Source organism: Hibiscus syriacus, unplaced genomic scaffold, assembly GCF_006381635.1.
Source record: "Hibiscus syriacus cultivar Baekdansim isolate YM2019G1 unplaced genomic scaffold, ASM638163v2 tig00109906_pilon, whole genome shotgun sequence".
Taxonomy (NCBI): domain Eukaryota; kingdom Viridiplantae; phylum Streptophyta; class Magnoliopsida; order Malvales; family Malvaceae; genus Hibiscus; species Hibiscus syriacus.
The window spans coordinates 228,559-250,773 of NW_024062524.1; the positions used below are offsets into that span (position 1 = coordinate 228,559).

Consider the following 22,215-nt stretch of genomic DNA (forward strand, 5'->3'; position numbering starts at 1 on the left):
GGAATCTTCCTTTTTCTCTTTACCTATCTATCTATTTATTAAAGATTTTGTTAAAGTCAACGTAGAAGTTAAGACAATAGCATAAAAACCGAAGGCGCATTGATCAAATAATTGATGAATTATGACTGGTAGATTCAATACTGGCACATGTGGATCTTTTTTCCTTTTTGAACCAAGGTACATGTGAATCTCAAGAGCTCAAAATTGGCAGAAGAATACACACGACCATATTTTCTGTGCGTCGGTTTCTCCAATCTTCTCTCTCCCTCTCTCTGCTTAAACAAGAACCACTTTCGTAGGCTACAGGGGCCCTATGCTTCGTACAACAAAGAATGTAAATCTCAAGTTCGGTACTTTAACAATATTTAAATGGATAAATTACATGTTTTGTACTTTAATTATTACTTTTGTTTCATTTTAGCACTTAAATTTTATTTTTTTAAATCATATCTAACATTTAGTTTAAGCTTTAATTTGATTCTCAATCATTAAAACCTTAGTAACGACGGTGACATAGAATTATTTTCCATTTTTTGATATCCCATGCGACTTTTAATATGAACTTCACGTCATTGATGTAGTTAAGTTTTAACAGTAGTATATCAAATTAAAACCTAGACTATATATTAGGTATAATTTAAAAAAATTTATAACATATGATTTGTAGTTTATAACATATGACCTTGGAGAACATGAAAATGACCTTAGAAATTAAGATAAATAACATTATATATTATTAAATTTTAGATGTCGTGTCATTTATAATATTAAAATTTTAATTATTTTAATTATGATATTAAATTTTAGTTTTAACTTTAATTATTACTAAATTATTAACTCAATAATGAATCAATGATATAATATCAAATATTGATGTGATGTCGAAACAGAATAACGTCGTTTTGGTGCGATTATTTTGATGTCCAAAACGATATTATTTTATTAAAAGAAAATCGAGGGAAAATGATTTTATGTATTTGTGAAGATTTAAACCAAAGATTTTGAGGGGGAAAAAGGCTAACACAAATCATTAAATCAACTTAAAATCATATTAAAATTTAATTAAAATAATATATGTATTAAATCATAATTGAGATTTATTTGAAGTCATAATTTTATAATTTAATAATATAATTTATTTTCATTAATATAATAATTATACTAAACTTGTCTTCCTAAAATCCTTGATTTAAATTTTTTCAAGTACATCTAACATTTCCTTTCTCGATTTTCTTCCAACAAAACAATGTTCTAATATCGAAAAATACAATAGCATATGATGTAGCTTATCATAAAATTTGAGATAAATTACCTTTTTAAACATCACTTATTTTCACATTTTTATTTTAGTTATATTATGGGTGCTTTACTTAACCAAAACTCTCGCCCTCTTTAAACAGTATACTATTAGAGTCAGTGAACACTATTTATATATTTATATAGATAAATATATATCACATATAAAAATTTAAATTAAGGCTGAAGTCGTGTTTACGATTACGTTACATTTATCACAATTACGACAATAATGGATATTTTTACAATCATTATAGATATCACAGTTGTGAAATAACAATTTCGAACGATATTTCTACTATTATATAATTAACGTTATTCTGATAATGAACCGTTATTTAAATCAGATCACGTTAAATATGTAATATGTCTTATTTACATACACACTCGTTGATTCCTACAACTGATACTCGTAACTTCCGAACCAAAGCAAGGAAGTAAACACCAAGAAACCAAGAATGTTATGTTTCATCTACAAAAAAGAAACCCACCTAAAGAGCAAAAATTACAACTGATTGATGATCACCAACCACTCTGATTTGCTTTTAAGTTTCACGCCTCCGTCGTCGAGGAGCACCACCTGTTTCATTTTCCTCTTCCTTTTGTTCACAGCTTGTTGCTCCATCATGTTTTCTCTCACCCACCACTGGTTTCTCTTCTACTTTTGGGCTTGGCCGCACCCCACATAATCAGAATTAACCTATTTCACTGAATCTAATCTTATTCTTTCCAATATATGAAATCAAAATTGGGTTAAAAAAACTCACTTGATTCTTCCCACCAAAAATGAGCTTCAAGAAAATGGTGAGGATAATCACTGCAATGGAGACTAGGATACCCATGGTGAGATTAGGTTGTTTCTCGGCCTTCTCAATACTATCCTATATGAAGGAAAACAACAACTCAATATTCAGATGATACATCCAACAATGAAACCTGTCATAACCATTTTTTGTAAAACAATTAAATATTATTTTTAAAAACAATTATGACTTTAATTTGGAAAATTTGGTGATTTTGAACGGATTTGAATAAAATTGAAAAGAGTCGCCATCGACCTTTGGATTAGGTAGGTCAAATACCTAAAAACGTCTTTTAAAAACAATTTTAAGAAAAATAATTTTATAAGACAAAAATTTGGTCTACGTTACCAAAGATTCATTTAAAACAGGTTCGGGAGTCGGTTACGTGTGGGGAAGGGTAAACACCCCCACAACGCCCAAAATTGGTACTGTGTAGCTTACACATCATCGTAAATGGTGGAAATTACAATTTGAATATAAAACTAAAATATGATTCGATTATTGAGATTTAATTAATTTACTTCGAATTATTTTATCAGAGAAAATTCTTTAATTTGAAAAGAAATCTCGAAATTAACAATCCTCCGTCGGGAAAGTTAACTCGTCTATTTCTTATCTTTTAAAGAACATTCCCTCCTCAATAATATTTAAAACGTGAATCGAACATAAAATGAAAATCGATCTTCGCGTAAAGTACGTCGCTATTTAGTAACACACATTGCATTGTTCAACTTAAAATAAAAGGAATTAATTAGCAAAAAAAAAAAACAAATCAATTTTATTTCGAGTTCACGTTTGTTCGAATGTCGTATCGGATTGTATCACTTCGATCAAGTGGTACTTTCCACGCCCATTCTACGCATACGTGTTCTTGAAAATATAATCAAATATTTCATACATAAAAATATAATGAAAATAAATGTAATTGTAAATATAAAATAAAATCTTTACATTAAATGAAACTAAAACATTATTTACATAATACAAATAACCATGTAATAAATAAAATACTTTCATACATAAATAACTAGCATAATAAGTAAACATTACAAACCTAAATGAAATCATTAAAATGCAAATATTTACAAGAATAAAATAACATAAATTTGAAGGACAAAAAAAATAGCACAAATTTAAACATAAAGGATTAAAATAATAAAAATAGAAATTAAAGGGATCAAAATGGATGAAATAAAAACTAAAGGGATTAAAATAGTAAAAATAGAAACTTATGAGTCTAAATAATAGTTACAAATAAAATAGAACCCATATCACAAATGTTTAATAATATAGGCATTGGAAATAAAATAAAACTATAACTACCATTAAGGACTAAAATAAAATAACCATATACACAGAAGACTAAACAATAATTAAACCAAATATCCAGCAGTGACTAAAATAAAGGAATTACAAATGTCATGGCCAAATCAGGATATCAATGAAAATGAACAATACACTAAAATAGTGACTAAAATGGAATAACTAAAAATATCATTACCATATTCAAGTAATCACCGAAATATATAAGATAAGTGACTAAAATAAAAGTATTACAAATATGATGACCCAATTCGAATATCGCAAAGATCATAATATACATGGAAACAATGATCAAATTGAAATATCTGAAAATATTGAAGCCGGAATCAAATATAGACGAAAATGATATAAAACATGAATAGTGACCAATATATAACAATGAAAAGATAAAAGCTCAAACTCAAATAAAATGAAACTTCATTTAATGACTAAATAATATGGTTACAAAGCATCAAGGACCAAAAGTGACATTAGACCCTAAAATTTAAAAACACGGGGGAGAACTATCAGAAGATAAGGGACTGAAACCAACAATATCCCTTTTTTCTCAAAACACGCAGTCCCAACCCTATTCAGAACGACGTCGCTCGGCGTTTGTATCATAACCCACTTAAAGGGTTATTTAAAAACCCTAACCCATTTCAACCCTCAGCCGATCTCCCTTTCTCCTCACTCAAAACAGAGAGCCGAAAAGGCTCTCAACCTTTCTCCTTTATCCTCCGCCGTGGAGAAAAAACAGAGGTCACAAACGCCGTAAATCGGCGGTGAAAACCCTAGAGAACCCTAAACCCTTCAGTCTTCCTTCTCCTTCCAGAGACAGAGAGCAAAAAATGGTTCTCGACCCTCCTCTTCGCCTTCCTTCTCTCATCCTCAACCGAGGATTTAAACCCTAAACTCCCCGGCCACCGTAGATCGGTGGCCATGGGGAGTAACCTCATCTCTCTCTCACCTAAAAAAACCTAAAACCCACTGCACTCCCATCCTAACTAACCTAGAAGAGGAAAAGGCTTTACCTTCAGATATGGGGCTAGCTGGGATCGGAGAAGGTCACAACGAGATTCACGGTGGTGGCTCGAGAAGGTAAAACTTTTCTTTCTTCTCTCTCTTTTTTCTGTTTCGTATCTCTCTTTTTTTTTATTCTCTGTTTTTTTTTTCACCGACCGTCCTCCATTTTCTCTTTTGTTGGTCTTTTATATTTGCTTGCATGTGGATTTCTGGTGAGATGATGATGATATCTAGGTAGAGCCTGGCTTTTTCTGATTTGGTGGGATAGAAATCCCGAATATTTAGGGATTTATTGGTATTTTAATTTGGAGTTTAGATTTTGTGAGATTCGAACTGTATATGATATATTTTCTTGATTGGTTTTGCTGTAGATGACAATAGTGAAACAGTTGGGGTCAGACCGGAACAGTGATGGTGGCGGCGTCTGGGAAGCTGAGAAGTCACACGGCGGCTGGAAGTCCAAACAGAAGCGGCGGCTGAGTAGGGGATTAGGGTTTGAAACCCTAATATGTTTTAGGGTTTAAAACCCTAATCTGCTAGGTTGGGTCTGGGTTAGCAGTGGGCTTCTGGTCTCTGGGCCAATTGGGCTTCGGGTTGTTGTAATGGGTCAGCTGGGTCACTTTGTAATCAGGCCTTAATTTGGCCTGCAAAAATATATGTAATTAATTAATAATAATAAATAACGATAATAATAATAATAATAATAATAAAAAACCCGGACAAAAACGGGTGTCTACAGCTGCCCCTCTTTGCACATTCTTGTGTTAACAAGAATAGGGCAAAGATGAAAAGACATCAAGTTTTTTATCTGGTTCTCTCCCTTTCAAACTTAGAAATTGAATAATGTTGGTTGTTGGGGACGACACTGCTCATACGTGATGAAGAAATCTGGTCAAGGGATGACACGGCTCATACGCGATGAAGAGTTCTGGTCATCTTTAAGAAGGGTGATAACTCGGTTCCTACGTGATGAGGACGGCTGATTATCTAAGGTTGACACGGCTCCTACGTGATGAGGAAGTCTGGTCGTCTAAGGGTAGATGACATGGTTCATACATGATGAAGAACTCTGGCCATCTTTAGGAAGGGTGATAACTCGGTTCCTACGTGATGAGGACGGCTGGTTATCTAAGGTTGACACGGCTCCTACGTGATGAGGAGATCTGGTCAGTTGATGTTGACTGATTCATTGCTTCAATAATGAAATAAGTCTTGAAGATCCTATAAAAATGGTCATATGCCATGATTTCATGTTAGCAATATGCCCTAAGGATGATCTAAATGCATGTTTAAAGGGTTATGCTCAGTTCGATCCTGGCATTGGGAATCTCTCATACTCTTTGACCGGAATATGCGATTTTTATGCGTTTGTCCATGCCTGGTTACTTCCTTGACCTCTCATTAAATATTCTTTGACTTGGTCCTTCTGATCTACCCCGAGAGAGTTTATCTTGCCTTTTTGATTCTTTGGTCATTTTCAGAGAAAATTCATTCAGAATGGCCTTTCCTTGTTGCATGCCTTTAAATTGGGACTTCTTTGCTTGGGAAAAGTATGATTATGTTGAAACTGATTTCTTTAATTTAAACCCTCTTTTTCTCAATGATTTGTTTAATGATTGATGGGAGTGTGCCTTTGTATGTGTTCTCTGGCGAACACCTGTTTCAAACTCCCCATACTCCGACACTTTTCCGAGTAAGGCATAATAACCGATGTTATTGATTAGTAATTTGGTGAATATATGTGAGGATATTGAATCAAATTCAAAAATTTCACTGAAGATAGGTAATGAGAAAGTACAATCTTTTGGGACAAGAAAACAAGTATATACAAAGGAAAAACAATGGACAAATATAGTGAATATCAAATGCTGAGTCCTTCTATTTCTTCACCCCAAATCTTTCTCGAAAGTTGACATGTGTTTCGAAGATTCAGATCGTACAAAAGATGTGTGAGCATGAGAGTCTTTCCCTAAACTGTTAGGCTTCCGAGGGAATCCACCATTTCAATTTCTGATTATTCGAGCCGTCCATTACGGATTTTCAACTCAAATCCTCCTTTGGTTTCAAGATGCCCATTTTGAGTTTTCATCTTGAACCCTCCTTTATTTATTTTCTTCTTTTTCATTTTTCTTCTTTTTTTTTTAATTTTTTTTAAGTGTAATATCGTTTGACCGAATCTGAATTCACGGGATTAGGCAAATCTTCCCCATCCATTTCTGTTAACACCAAAGCTCCTCCTGAGAATGCCTTTTTTACAACATAGGGACCTTCCCAGTTCGGCATCCACTTCCCTCGAAAGTCTTTTTGCATAGGTAAGATCTTTTTTAGTACCAAATCGCCTTCACGAAATTCTCGAAGTCTGACTTTCTTGTCATATGCTCGTATCATCCTTTTCTGGTACATTTGGCCATGGCAGATAGCTCTCAGCCTTTTCTCCTCAATCAAATTTAATTGATCAAACCTACTTTGTACCCAATCAGCCTCGTCCAGCTTCAACTCCATCAATACTCTCAAAGAAGGTATTTCCACCTCAACAGGTAAAACTGCTTCCATCCCATATACCAAAGAGAATGGTGTTGCCCCAGTAGATGTACGAACGGACGTGCGATAAGCAAGCAATGCAAAAGGTAATTTTTCATGCCAGTCCCTATATGTTTCAGTTGCTTTTGTGATGATCTTCTTGATGTTTTTATTCGCTGCCTCTACTGCCCCATTCATTTTTGGGCGATAAGGAGCCGAATTGTGATGTTTGATCTTTAACTTTGTGCAAACTTCCTTCATTAAATCGTTGTTCAAATTCAATGCATTATCTGTGATGATCCTTTCAGGTGTTCCATATCTACAAATGATTTCTCTTTTTAGAAATCTGCACACTGCTCCTTTTGTGACATTAGCATAAGAGGCAGCTTCAACCCATTTGGTGAAGTAGTCTATAGCCACTAAGATAAAACGATGTCCATTTGAGGCCTTCGGTGAAATTGCCCCAATGACATCGATGCCCCACATTGAAAATGGCCAAGGTGCGTTCATTACATGGAGTGGTGAAGGAGGAACATGTATTTGGTTATCATGAATCTGGCATTTATGACATCTTCGAGCAAATCTGACACAATCTCCTTCCATAGTGGACCAATAGTACCCAAACCTCATGATTTTTCTAACCATTGTGAATCCATTAGCATGTGTTCCACAAACTCCTTCATGGACTTCCTCAAGTATTTTCTTGGCCTCGATTCTATCCACACATCTCAAAAGCACCTGATCCTTGCCCTTTTTATACAATATATCTCCATCAAGGACATACCCCATTACTAATCTTCTTAAGGTCCTTTTATCATTCTCAGCGGCCTCCGCCGGGTAAGCCCGATACTTCACATATTGGAGAATATCATAATACCATGGGAGACTATCATCCTCTTCTTCCTCTATGTTGCAACAATGAGCTGGCATTTCTCTTATACTCATCCGAATATGCATCATTCGAGATTGATCATCGGCCTTAAACATAGCTGCCAACGTAGCCAAGGCATCTGCCATTTGATTTTCTTCACGAGGAAGATAAGCAAAAGAAATTTCTTCAAACTCTTTGATCAACTCCATCACTAAGTTCTTGTATTCTATCAACTTGGAGTCTCGAGTCATCCATTCCCCGCGAAGTTGATAAATAACCAGAGCAGAATCGCCGAATACTTCTAGGCTTTTAACTTTGCGCTCAATTGCAGCTTGAATACCCAAGATACATGCTTCATACTCTGCCATATTGTTAGTGCTTTCAAAGGCGAGCCTACTAGTAAAAGGATAATGATCTCCCTCAGGTGAAACTAGTATTGCCCCAATTCCATGTCCCACAGCATTAGAAGCGCCATCGAAGTTCATTTTCCATGCTTCATTTTTCGGAGTATCTTCTTCAGTAACAAATATACTCATTAAGTCCTCATTCGGAAAATCAAATTTTACTGGCTCATAGTCTTCTAATGCTCTGCTTGCCAGGAAATCTGCAATAGCACTCCCTTTAACTGATTTCTGGTTCATGTAGACTATATCGAATTCGGACAACAACATTTGCCATCTCGCCATCCTTCCAGTTAGAGCCGTTGATTCCATCAGGTACTTTAACGGATCCAGTCTTGATATCAACCATGTAGTATGATACAACAAATACTGTCTCAGCCTCTTAGTAGTCCATACTAAAGCACAACACAGCTTTTCGATAGAGGAGTATCGAGTCTCACAGTCAGTGAATTTCTTACTGAGATAGTAAATAGCTCGTTCTCTTCTTCCAGTTTCGTCATGTTGGGCCAACACACATCCCATTGACTTCTCAAAGACAGTCAAATATAAAATCAATGGTTTGTTTGGGATTGGTGGCATCAAGACAGGAGCATTAATTAAGTAACCCTTAATTCTATCGAAGCATTCTTGGCAACTATCATCCCATTCTCCTGGGTTTCGCTTTCTCAGTAATCGGAATATTGGATCACATTTCTCGGTCAACTGAGAGATGAATCTGGCAATATAATTTAACCTCCCCAGAAAACCTTGTACTTCTTTTTGCGTTCTAGGGGGAGGTAATTCCAAAATTGCTTTGACTTTATCAGGATCTATTTCTATCCCATTCTCACTGACTACAAATCCCAATAACTTCCCTGAAGTAGCTCCAAATGTGCACTTGGTTGGGTTAAGCTTGAGCTGGTATATTCTTAGTCTCAAAAACAGCTTCCTTAAGACTTTTACATGTTCTTCTTCGGTTTGTGATTTAGCAATCATATCATCCACGTACACTTCTATCTCCTTGTGCATCATATCGTGGAACAACGTAACCATTGCTCTTTGATATGTTGCCCCGGCGTTCTTAAGTCCGAAGGACATCACCTTGTAACAAAATGTACCCCACATTGTCACAAAAGTTGTCTTTTCCATGTCTTCTGGGTCCATCTTAATTTGATTGTAACCTGAGAAACCATCCATGAAAGAGAAAAGAGCATGACCAGCCTTATTGTCAACCAAAGTATCGATATGTGGGAGTGGAAAATTATCTTTGGGGCTCGCTCGATTGAGATCCCGGTAGTCAACACACATCCGAACTTTGCCATCTTTCTTTGGAACTGGCACTATGTTTGCTACCCATTCAGGGTACTTGGCCACTTGTAAAAATCCAGCATCGAATTGTTTCTTCACTTCTTCCTTGATTTTTAATAGCATATATGGTCTCATTCTTCGAAGTTTTTGCTGAACAGGCTTGCATTCCGGCTTTATTGGTAGCTTGTGCATCACGATGTCAGTCTCCAACCCCGGCATATCTTGATAAGACCAAGCAAACACATACCTATATTCCCGAAGAAGGCTTATAAGACCATCTCTTATTTTTGGTGAGAGTGAAGTGCCAATTTTAACTTCCTTTATATCCTCTTCTGTTCCCAAATTTATTGTTTCAGTTGTCTCTTTGTGGGGCAATATTTGTCTATCTTCTTGCTCCATCATTCTAACAAGCTCAGAGTTTAACTCACATTCCTCTTCATCTTTATAACCCTCAGATTCTTCGAGACACATGTCATTTCAAAATCAATTTGTGGTTCAAAGTACCGTTACTCGAACAATTGATATCTGAAGACCTGCGAATCAAAAAGGAGTATATTTGGCTGCGGACAAGAATTTTATCTAATATTTACCAAGAGAATAATTATCAATAAAGAATAAAGAATACTCAAGAGATGAATAAAATACTTGCTAAGATTAGAATGAAAGAAGAACACTGTTTCATTAAAGCAATGACAAATAACAATTTGTCCTTTTACAAAAGCCCTATTATATTTGGGTCAAAAGGAGACAGATTTGTTATTATGCATTACTTTGAAGAGTGCTTATAGAACACAGGGAGTTCTTCAACAGTGTAATTGTTCAAAACATAGCCAGGAGGACACGGACGGATTGATGCTAATGAGCACTCTCCAGTAGAATCATCTGTGATAACATTGATGCTCAGGCTTCCCAATAAATCTTCAACAAATCTTGTATCTTCAATATCCCATGACTATTTCAGCGTGTCAATCACTAATCCTCCAGACACAAAAGATTTGGAGAGAGGCGGAATGACCATGGGTCCCCAAACAAGATCTTCTCCCTTTACTCTTGCCTTCCTCTTTTCCTTAAGCTTTTATGCATCCTTGAATTTATCATGGTACGTTGGTTTGTATCCGAGACCAAAATAATTTCTTTTAGGAACTGCAACCGGCCCTTCAGTGATGCCTTGCAGTTTCTTTCCCAAGCCTTTCCCTACCTTTGCTCCTCTAGCTAATGTCTCTTTTAATTGCATCTTTGTATTTTTTGAAAGATGAGGAATGGGAATCCTTTTGCCTTCAGAGATAAAAGTAGCATTGAAAAATTCCAAGGACTGGAAGGAGGACTCTAGTGCATTTTCATCTACCCCTACATATGGTGCATCTGTAGTGATAGAGGCAATGATGTCTTCTTCCGCTTTGATGGTCACCAGAGTCCCATCAACAATGAATCGGAGCTTTTGGTGAAGGGAGGAAGGAAATGCCCCAGCCATGTGAATCCAGGGTCTCCCTAGCAAGCAACTATAAGTCGGATGAATATCCATGACAACAAAATCTACTTCAAATGTTGTAGGGCCAATTCTGAGAGGGATAATCATCTTCCCCATTATCTTGCGTTCTGTCCCATCGAATGCCCTTACAGCATTGCCACAAACCCTCATTTGTGATACATCCACAGGAAGTCTATTTAGAGTGGCGAATGGCATAACATTCAAGGCCGATCCGTTGTCAATTAACACCCCTGAGACGATGACTCCTTTGCAATGAGCCGTAATGTGTAAAGCCTTGCCCCTGCCTTTTCCTTCTTCAGGTATTTCGTCATCATAAAAATAAATAAAATTATCTGCATTAATATGATTTACCATCATGTCCACACGTTCCACTGGTATATCCTTCCCTACAAAAGTTTCATTCAGCACTTTGATCAGAGTATTTCGATGTACTTCCGAATGCAACAGTAGAGATAACATTGAAATCCGCGCTGGGGTCTTATGAAGCTGTTCCACAATATTATACTCGCTGTGTTTCAGAAACTTAAAAAATTCCTGAGCCTCCTCAATCTTAACAGGCTCATTCAATTTATCATCAGGATCTTTAATAACCACATCTCTTGCTTTATCAGCCTTTCCAGGAGCATAGCATCTTCCACTCCTGGTGAAAAATCCGACTTCAGCAACCTCTTCCTCCTTACTCTCAGGAGTATTAATTTGGCATGTGTAGTCCCAGGGAACACTCTTGTTACTCTTGTAGGCAAAAGGCGCAGGGGTTTTGATCACCACCCTAGATGTTATACTTCCACTGCTGGCCTCGTAATTTGGTTTCGATATGACCAGGACAGGCTTTTTTAAATTCTTTTCAGCTTCCCTTGAATTTTCTTCAGAAGCGCAGATATATCTTTCATTCTCACTCATTCTTTCTTCATAGAACTGCAACTCCTGCTTGTTCATTAATTCTTGGACTATTTGCCTGAATTCTTGACAGTCCTGAATTTGATGACCATTTTCACCATGGTATTCACAAAAGTTTTCTGTCTTTTCCGTTGAGCATTCATTTCTAGGGCTCAACAACCCTCTCTCCTTTATTTGAGCATATACCCATTTCAGTGGTGTTCTTATTTCTTCAATTCTCCTCTTAATTCTCTGATTTTTCTCAATAGCGTTCACTCCCGGATTCTGATGATTTGGAAGCGGGTTTGCAGCAACACAGGGTGCTTCAGAATCATTAAAGGACACCACCTTTCTCTTGATCAGATCTTCAACCACTCTTTTGAAAGCGAGACACTTTTCAATGTTATGCCCTCTGAGATTTGCATGATATTCGCATGTCTCATTTTCGTTGAACCATTTTGGATAAGGTGGTTTAATTGGATCAATGAATTTTGGTGACACTACGTGATCTTGGACTAATCCATGGAAGAGCTCACTGTAAGTCATTGGTATGGGAGTGAACGTCATCCTTTCATTGTTATGCTCGCGCTTAGTCTCTCCTTGGGATGAAGAAGAATTTCCCATTTTCGGCTTACTCACAGAGAAATTTACATTATTCACCTCTCCTTCTTTCCTTTTCACATAAGGTTTCTTTGCAGGAGTTTGGCTACCGACAATCTGTCCCTTATTTAATGCTCTCTCGATCATCTCTCCACACATCACGATATCAGAGAAGCTCTTAGTTGCCACTCCTAACATATGATCAATATAAGGAGATTTTAACGTATCTATAAACATGGTTATAAACTCCCTCTCAATAAGTGGTGGGTGCACTTGAGCAGCAATATCCCTCCAGCGCTGAGCGTATTGTCGGAAGGTCTCATTATGCTTCATCTCCATATTTTGGAGAGTAACACGATCAGGTATCATATCGGTAACGTGTTGATATTGTTCTTTAAACGCATTGGCCAAATCCTTCCAAGACCTTATTTTAGCTCGGGTTAATTGGTTATACCATCTGACAGCTGACCCCGTCAAGCTGGCCTGGAAACAGTGAATTAATAGCCCATCATCCTTCACAAATCCTGTCATTCTTCGACAAAACATGGTCAAGTGAGCAACAGGACAAATTTTTCCATCATACTTTTCAAATTCCGGCATTTTGAACTTTGGTGGTAATACTAGGTCTGGCACAAGACTCAATTCCTTTGCATTCATTCCGTCTTGAGAACCCTGCTTTCCCATTTCTTTAAAAAACCCTTTGCACCAGTCCTTTAAATGCTCTGGTACTTCCGTTTTAGGTTTCTCCATTTCCTCAGGATCTACATCAATATACTCATAAGGACTGTTTTGAGGGTTAGTCGTGGCCATTTGAACCTTTACAGCTGAAGACCCTGCAGGATGTTCAACTAGCTTTTCAGGTGAGATAACTAGTCTCGGGGTAGACTCCTGCCTAGAAACTTCAACAGGGGCCGTGCTTGGTTCTTTAACTGTTTCAGTACGTATCCCAGATATCTTGGTTATCATCTCATTCATCATATTAGCCTGGCTTTGCAGGATTTGATCTATAATTGACTTTTGTGACTGATCCATCTTTGCCTGCCATTCTTGTTGTATTCTTAGTAAATCTTCTTGCATTTCTTTCTTTAATTGATCAAGCTTGGCCTCCATGGCTCTACTTCGCGTGTGATAAGGATTGGAGTTCTTACTTGCCAGAATCGTCTGTCACATAACCCTTCGGAAATTAATTTTATTGTTCTTTTAAATTCGAATGCATATTATTGGTAATGTGCTATAAATGATACATTTTATTGGTGATGCATTATAAATGATGAATTTACTTATGCATAATGAATGATGCAAGTATGAAATGCAAATAAAAGGCGTTGACCCAAGCAGTAACCATTCAGAAATACTTTCATTGGATAAAAAGTTTCACTCATTACAAAGGAGTTCTATTACATATAAGGCCTAGCCCTCAGACTCAGCTCTACAATTTCATTCATAATGGCGATGATCTCCCTTGTATATTCAGAAACCGGATTTGTGCGCAGTTGGATGATCTCCGCTCTATTGGCTAATTCGTTCATGTACCGAGCCACTTCACCCATTTGAGCAATAGCTTCCCCCATCATGCGCTCGCGTTCTTCTACCAAGGATCGATAATGCTCATATGTATTTTCCCATCCCTTATTGATGCGTTTGATCTCTTTTTCTAGATTGGTAATATGAATTCGGCATTTCTGGAGTTCACCTTTCAATTCTCTGATTTCCTTCTGGAAGGATTTGTTTTCTTCGAGAGCAACTCTTAGGTCCACTGAAGCGGGAGGAACTTGCACTTGCAGAAGGGATTGCTCAAGGTTCGATACATGACTTTTGAGCTCATCACTCATAGCTCGAGATTGGTTCATCTCATGTTCGAATCTCATCTGTAATTCTCCCATTTCTCCCGTGAGCTCATCTACTTGCTGACTTTTTATCGAGAATCTCTGCATCCACGATCCAATCTCTGCCTGCTTTCTATCGAGGAATCGATTCCATCCCTGTCTCTCAGACCACATCTCTTCTTTCTTTCGCTTTCTTTCTTCTTCGAGCTCTAAAATTCTTCGATCTTTGTCCTCAAAGTCCTCAATTATACTGTTCATCTCAGTTTTTAACCCCTGGACTTGATTCTTTTCTTCTTCTAATTCTTTCAGGCTGACTTCTTTTTCTTCATGGAGTTTTTGAGCTCTACGAGCCTCAGCTTTATACTGCTTGATCAATTCCTTTTTATCGGCCTCTAGCTCGCATACTTTTGCTTTTCCAGCTTCTATCTTCTTGATCTGACACTTGTTCTCAATTTCCAGACTTTTGATTCGCCGTCTTGCAGCCGCTAATTCTCTGGATCCAAGTTTCTTTCTCACTTGCTGCACCCTTTGATAATCCTTTTTTAAGTCTTCTAAATCGGCTTCCACCTCCTCTTTCCGTTCTCTCATCATTATAAACTGTCTGGCATGAAATTCAGCCTCGATAGTCAACATGAAGTTTTCTCTCTCCATCTCTTCTATTTTCTTGGAATCTTTAGCCTTTTCCATTTCAAACTCAATTCTTTGGATTTCCAAATTCGAAGGGATATTTCTGATTTGTTCTTCTATCGACCTTGATCCCTCTCCAGATGTTAAAGGTATCTTATCATTTACCCTCCTGATTCTCCAGGCTTCATAATCAGGCGTCAAGATAACATCCGCTCCAATTACTTTAGTCCTAAAAGTCATCCTCCAGGAATCAGCCACATCTTTGATTTTCTTTCTATAATTGCCTTCTTTATAATCAAATTCAGCACCAGTCAACCCATGAGTCACGGGAACAAACTGTCGGGCACCGTACTGTCTCAATATCAACAAATGAGCGTATCCCACTCCTCCCCACAGTCCCAGTAATATGATCCAGTCCAAATCTCCACACTTGAACAAGATTTGTGTATGCATCAGCCACGGTGTTCGCCATGCTATGTTTTGATTTTGTAGATTCCGGAAGAAATCAATCCATTGATCTTTCTGAGATACTTCAGGCCACTCCTTCGTAAGGTACTCAGCAATAGGAGAATAATCTTTCAAAAAAACGATTATAGTTGACTTTTTCTTCCTTCCAGAAATGGCTTCTGATCCACACAGTAAGCAATTGAGCACAACCCATAAAACGACCTCCCCCCAACCTTCTACATATATTCAAAGATCGGAAAGTTTCAGCAAGAATCGCATGGACTGGATTCACCTCTCTTCCTAACTTCTCAACCAAATCGACTACTGCTAGCTCGATCAACCCCAAACATTTTGGAAAGATTACCAAACCATATATACCCAAAGAAAATACATCTCTACGCACGTTTTCATCTACGTGTGCTTCAGCTATCTTTTGTAAGTGAGACCACGGCACTCCCTCACTTTCTCCCTTGCGTTGCAAGCGATCATTTACCCATTTGTCGCTTGTGCCCGAGATCTTTGCAAGCTTTGACTTAAAAGAAGGCCCTTTTATCGATCGGGAGTAAACTTTGTCTACTTTAACGCTTGGCAAATTCAACAGAAATTGGTATTCCTCGAGGGTTGGAGTCATGTCCTCTCGGTTGAATGTGAAACAACTATAGGCCGGATTCGAAAACTGTATTATGCTTCGTATGAGAACCGGGTCTACCTTCACATATATCAGATGAAATATATCCCCATAAGTCTGCTGAAAAGCTTGCCTCTCAATAAGATTCCAACTTTCCCAAATGGTTTTCAATCCCTGAAGCTCATTCTGTTTTAAAGAAGCTGGTGTATAATCAGACAGATTCGACACGTAGTTCTCTGATAGACTATCTCCCTGCTCTTTCTGCTTGGCTTCGGACCAGTTCCTTACATATGCTGGATTCACTTCTTTGTTTAGGAAACTCCTTTCCATCGTGAAAGTCTTTCCACTTTATCGATACTCACAGATCAATCGCCTTTTCTAATGATATGTCTATGCAGTATGAAAAAAAAATAAAAAAAATAATAATAAAAAAAAATAAACAAAACAAACAAAACAGTTAGTCAAACAATTGCATAAATTTAACATAAAAAGATAAGTAAAACGGGAAATAAATCTATTCTATTTATGTATTATCTACCCGAATAATATTCCTCAAAAAGGGTCCTACCCGAACATGCTCTCTACCCTCCTAAATTAATTAAATTCTAACTGCACCTAAATTCTATTTCACATGCTTTAACAGAATAAATCTATTCTACACACTCAAAAATAAATAAATAAAATAAAATAAAAAGGTTAGAGGGTTTCTCCATTGTGTACGCCTATTTTGGGTACCTATTGACGGACAGAGGTTCAGTATGACTCTACCTAGTGTGACCGTTCTATGGTTCACTATATGCATGGTTTCAGCTCTAACAGGAAAAAAGGAACTCGAACTGTCCTTGATGTCAGTGCCCCCTTGGGCTACCAAACCCTCAATCCTCACCCATTACAGGTTTCAAACGGACCGAGTTCAATTCGAGGGGATTCACTGCCTTATACCCATACGAGGAATAAATTCCTACGAAGGTATAAGGTATGTATCCCATGGGTTATTTGCTAAAACTCATACGAAGAATAAATTCTTACGAGAGTAAAGCCATCACCCTAACTAATTTGGATCGAAACTCATGTCTAGAGCTCATGTTATGCTAATGAAAGTGATGTGTGTGAGGAGAAACAAACAAACCTTTGACTCAAAAACAGGGAAAATAAAAATAAAAAAAATAACACCCAACGAGAACTAAGAAATATCTGAAAAAAATGAAAACAATTAAAATGTTAGTATATAAAAATAAAGAGATAAAATAATACATAAAAATTCAATAAATAAATCATAGTTTTACTAAAGATTCGAACTTATAATTTCCACCATAACGACCATATATAAGCGACCGACAGCCTGACTCTCTAAGTCCCCAGCAGAGTCGCCAAGCTGTCATAACCATTTTTTGTAAAACAATTAAATATTATTTTTAAAAACAATTATGACTTTAATTTGGAAAATTTGGTGATTTTGAACGGATTTGAATAAAATTGAAAAGAGTCGCCATCGACCTTTGGATTAGGTAGGTCAAATACCTAAAAACGTCTTTTAAAAACAATTTTAAGAAAAATAATTTTATAAGACAAAAATTTGGTCTACGTTACCAAAGATTCATTTAAAACAGGTTCGGGAGTCGGTTACGTGTGGGGAAGGGTAAACACCCCCACAACGCCCAAAATTGGTACTGTGTAGCTTACACATCGTCGTAAATGGTGGAAATTACAATTTGAATATAAAACTAAAATATGATTCGATTATTGAGATTTAATTAATTTACTTCGAATTATTTTTATCAGAGAAAATTCTTTAATTTGAAAAGAAATCTCGAAATTAACAATCCTCCGTCGGGAAAGTTAACTCGTCTATTTCTTATCTTTTAAAGAACATTCCCTCCTCAATAATATTTAAAACGTGAATCGAACATAAAATGAAAATCGATCTTCGCGTAAAGTACGTCGCTATTTAGTAACACACATTGCATTGTTCAACTTAAAATAAAAGGAATTAATTAGCAAAAAAAAAAAAACAAATCAATTTTATTTCGAGTTCACGTTTGTTCGAATGTCGTATCGGATTGTATCACTTCGATCAAGTGGTACTTTCCACTCCCATTCTACGCATACGTGTTCTTGAAAATATAATCAAATATTTCATACATAAAAATATAATGAAAATAAATGTAATTGTAAATATAAAATAAAATCTTTACATTAAATGAAACTAAAACATTATTTACATAATACAAATAACCATGTAATAAATAAAATACTTTCATACATAAATAACTAGCATAATAAGTAAACATTACAAACCTAAATGAAATCATTAAAATGCAAATATTTACAAGAATAAAATAACATAAATTTGAAGGACAAAAAAAAATAGCACAAATTTAAACATAAAGGATTAAAATAATAAAAATAGAAATTAAAGGGATCAAAATGGATGAAATAAAAACTAAAGGGATTAAAATAGTAAAAATAGAAACTTATGAGTCTAAATAATAGTTACAAATAAAATAGAACCCATATCACAAATGTTTAATAATATAGGCATTGGAAATAAAATAAAACTATAACTACCATTAAGGACTAAAATAAAATAACCATATACACAGAAGACTAAACAATAATTAAACCAAATATCCAGCAGTGACTAAAATAAAGGAATTACAAATGTCATGGCCAAATCAGGATATCAATGAAAATGAACAATACACTAAATAGTGACTAAAATGGAATAACTAAAAATATCATTACCATATTCAAGTAATCACCGAAATATAAGATAAGTGACTAAAATAAAAGTATTACAAATATGATGACCCAATTCGAATATCGCAAAGATCATAATATACATGGAAACAATGATCAAATTGAAATATCTGAAAATATTGAAGCCGGAATCAAATATAGACGAAAATGATATAAAACATGAATAGTGACCAATATATAACATTGAAAAGATAAAAGCTCAAACTCAAATAAAATGAAACTTCATTTAATGACTAAATAATATGGTTACAAAGCATCAAGGACCAAAAGTGACATTAGACCCTAAAATTTAAAAACACGGGGGAGAACTATCAGAAGATAAGGGACTGAAACCAACAATATCCCTTTTTTCTCAAAACACGCAGTCCCAACCCTGTTCAGAACGACGTCGCTCGGCGTTTGTATCATAACCCACTTAAAGGGTTATTTGAAAACCCTAACCCATTTCAACCCTCAGTCGATCTCCCTTTCTCCTCACTCAAAACAGAGAGCCGAAAAGGCTCTCAACCTTTCTCCTTTATCCTCCGCCGTGGAGAAAAAACAGAGGTCACAAACGCCGTAAATCGGTGGTGAAAACCCTAGAGAACCCTAAACCCTTCAGTCTTCCTTCTCCTTCCAGAGACAGAGAGCAAAAAATGGTTCTCGACCCTCCTCTTCGCCTTCCTTCTCTCATCCTCAACCGAGGATTTAAACCCTAAACTCCCCGGCCACCGTAGATCGGTGGCCATGGGGAGTAACCTCATCTCTCTCTCACCTAAAAAAACCTAAAACCCACTGCACTCCCATCCTAACTAACCTAGAAGAGGAAAAGGCTTTACCTTCAGATATGGGGCTAGCTGGGATCGGAGAAGGTCACAACGAGATTCACGGTGGTGGCTCGAGAAGGTAAAACTTTTCTTTCTTCTCTCTCTTTTTTTTGTTTCGTATCTCTCTTTTTTTTTATTCTCTGTTTTTTTTTTCACCGACCGTCCTCCATTTTCTCTTTTGTTGGTCTTTTATATTTGCTTGCATGTGGATTTCTGGTGAGATGATGATGATATCTAGGTAGAGCCTGGCTTTTTCTGATTTGGTGGGATAGAAATCCCGAATATTTAGGGATTTATTGGTATTTTAATTTGGAGTTTAGATTTTGTGAGATTCGAACTGTATATGATATATTTTCTTGATTGGTTTTGTTGTAGATGACAATAGTGAAACAGTTGGGGTCAGACCGGAACAGTGATGGTGGCGGCGTCTGGGAAGCTGAGAAGTCACACGGCGGCTGGAAGTCCAAACAGAAGCGGCGGCTGAGTAGGGGATTAGGGTTTGAAACCCTAATATGTTTTAGGGTTTGAAACCCTAATCTGCTAGGTTGGGTCTGGGTTAGCAGTGGGCTTCTGGTCTCTGGGCCAATTGGGCTTCGGGTTGTTGTAATGGGTCAGCTGGGTCACTTTGTAATCAGGCCTTAATTTGGCCTGCAAAAATATATGTAATTAATTAATAATAATAAATAACGATAATAATAATAATAATAATAAAAAAACCCGGACAAAAACGGGTGCCTACAAAACCAGAGATGAATCGAGGGCTGGTGGGAGCAATGTCGCTTGAAATTTTATAAGTTCGTCTCTAGTATAAGTTCGTCTCTAGTATAAAATAATTCTGTGCTCGTCCATGAAACATCAATCTTGCATTAAGAGCAAAGAAGGTGAAACTTACTAGAATTTGAGTCATGTAGTTGCTTAAGAAAGGCATATCAGCAACCTCGTATAGGAAATCAAGCACCTTCATCTGCAGATTAACAAAATTACCAACTTTATGTTATATATGTTATAAGCTCGGGCAAAAGATGATGTCGAATAAGCTTGCAAATGCATGACCTTAATGGCTGCAAGGAAATCAGAACCAGAAGCGTTATCCTCGACCTTTTGTCTTTCTTTCTCAGCCTCAAACTTTGGTTTCCACTTGGTCTCCCTATATGACTTTGCAACTTTCTCGGTTTTGGCTATCAAGATATTATCAAACAATATACCATCTTGCATTGTCCAAATCTCGATACCGATACCAGAAATAGGCTCGAAGTCAGGCTTATCGAGTTCGAAGTAGTTCGGGTTCGGAATCTCTCTAGCACTCCAAATACCCTTATAGTTGGGGTTATCAATTAGTGGGGGAGACCATTTGCCTTTGTAAGCAGGGTTGCTCTTCATAGGCCTCTTCCATTCACCACAACCAGGAGCTGTTGCACGCTTTGGGTTAAACGTCTTAGGGGGTTCCCATACACCATCCTCTTCATCATCCCAATCCTCTGGCTTGGTTGCCTCAGGGTCATCGATCTCCTCAGCCTCATCGTCCAACAATCCTTCGGGTTTTACCGCCTCATCGTCCTCTATTTCCATCGGTGCATCCTCGTCCCAATCGTCGGGTTTCACCGCATTCGGATCAGGAATCCTTGCTCTATCGTCCCAATCCTCGGGTTTCTTATCATCCGGATCAGGGATTATCTTGGGAGGGATAAGTGGAGGGTCGAAATCATCGGCAGCTAAGAAATTCGCCTTCTTCTTCTCCTTTCCATCCATCATGATTCGAACCTCTTTGTGACGTTTCAAGGTTGCAGTGTACACATGAGTGAGCTTATCGGACGGGGCAGACGGTGCGTGTTTAAGATGGTGTTCGGCACATTCCCCATTTTTAGGATTCTTGTGCTTCAAGATGAAATGAACCTTGTTTGTCGTCCCGCACTTGTCAGGGCCGAACATGATGGAGTAAGGGGACTCGTTGTCGAATTCCTTAGGCTTCCATTGTGCTTTTTGAGGACCAAGGTATTTCAGATAAGCTCCGCCGCATTCGAGTCCGCTCTGGAACCGAGTCTCGAACTGAAGCACCGTGGTTCCGTCTTTGAGACTCACCGGCTCATCGAGCTCCTTCACTATTGCATACTTTCTTGCCTTCTCACTCACCAGAAGACCATAGTCATCATGCCCCTCGCTCCTTGAATGCTTCCATACACCTGCATAAGAATAGATACATAATTTTATTCTAGGAATGAGCTTATAAAATTTTAAAACAGACAAAAATAGATTTTTAATAATAACGATGCAATATAAAATCAAAGAAAATTTGATTTAGAAACAAAAGGATCCCAATTCCCATAAATATTCGATTATGAACATATGGTTTCTATGCATATATATCCCATTGAAGATCTCCATGAATAGAAAGTGAAGGATTTACATTAAAACTCTCACCTTTATAATCATCTTTATTAGAGACGATCCATCGTGTAATACCCCAAAATTTGGCCAGTGACTAAAATGTAAGTTTTGAAAGTTTAGTGGCTAAAGTATAAACTTTGAAAAGTGTAGGGACTGAAGGTTGTAATTTAAAAGTTATATATTTTATGCCTGTAAATGAAAAATTTGGATTAAAACAGAGATTTTAGTGGGGATCATATTTTTTGTACGAGAATTTTGATAAAAG

The 22,215-nt window shown here is 36.9% G+C and overlaps 1 protein-coding gene across 1 annotated transcript; it reads right to left on the bottom strand.

Annotated features, from left to right (window-relative positions):
- Positions 1–1,841: 1,841 nt before the first annotated feature.
- On the bottom strand, positions 1,842–22,011 carry LOC120210044 (calnexin homolog). The gene is made up of 5 exons (XM_039208865.1): positions 21,984–22,011; positions 20,619–21,745; positions 20,458–20,529; positions 2,064–2,177; positions 1,842–1,970 (listed from the first exon to the last, which is right to left on the bottom strand). The coding sequence occupies exons 2-5, from the start codon at positions 21,492–21,494 to the stop codon at positions 1,842–1,844; spliced, it is 1,191 nt and encodes a 396-aa protein (XP_039064796.1). The 5' UTR covers positions 21,495–21,745; positions 21,984–22,011.
- Positions 22,012–22,215: the final 204 nt, after the last annotated feature.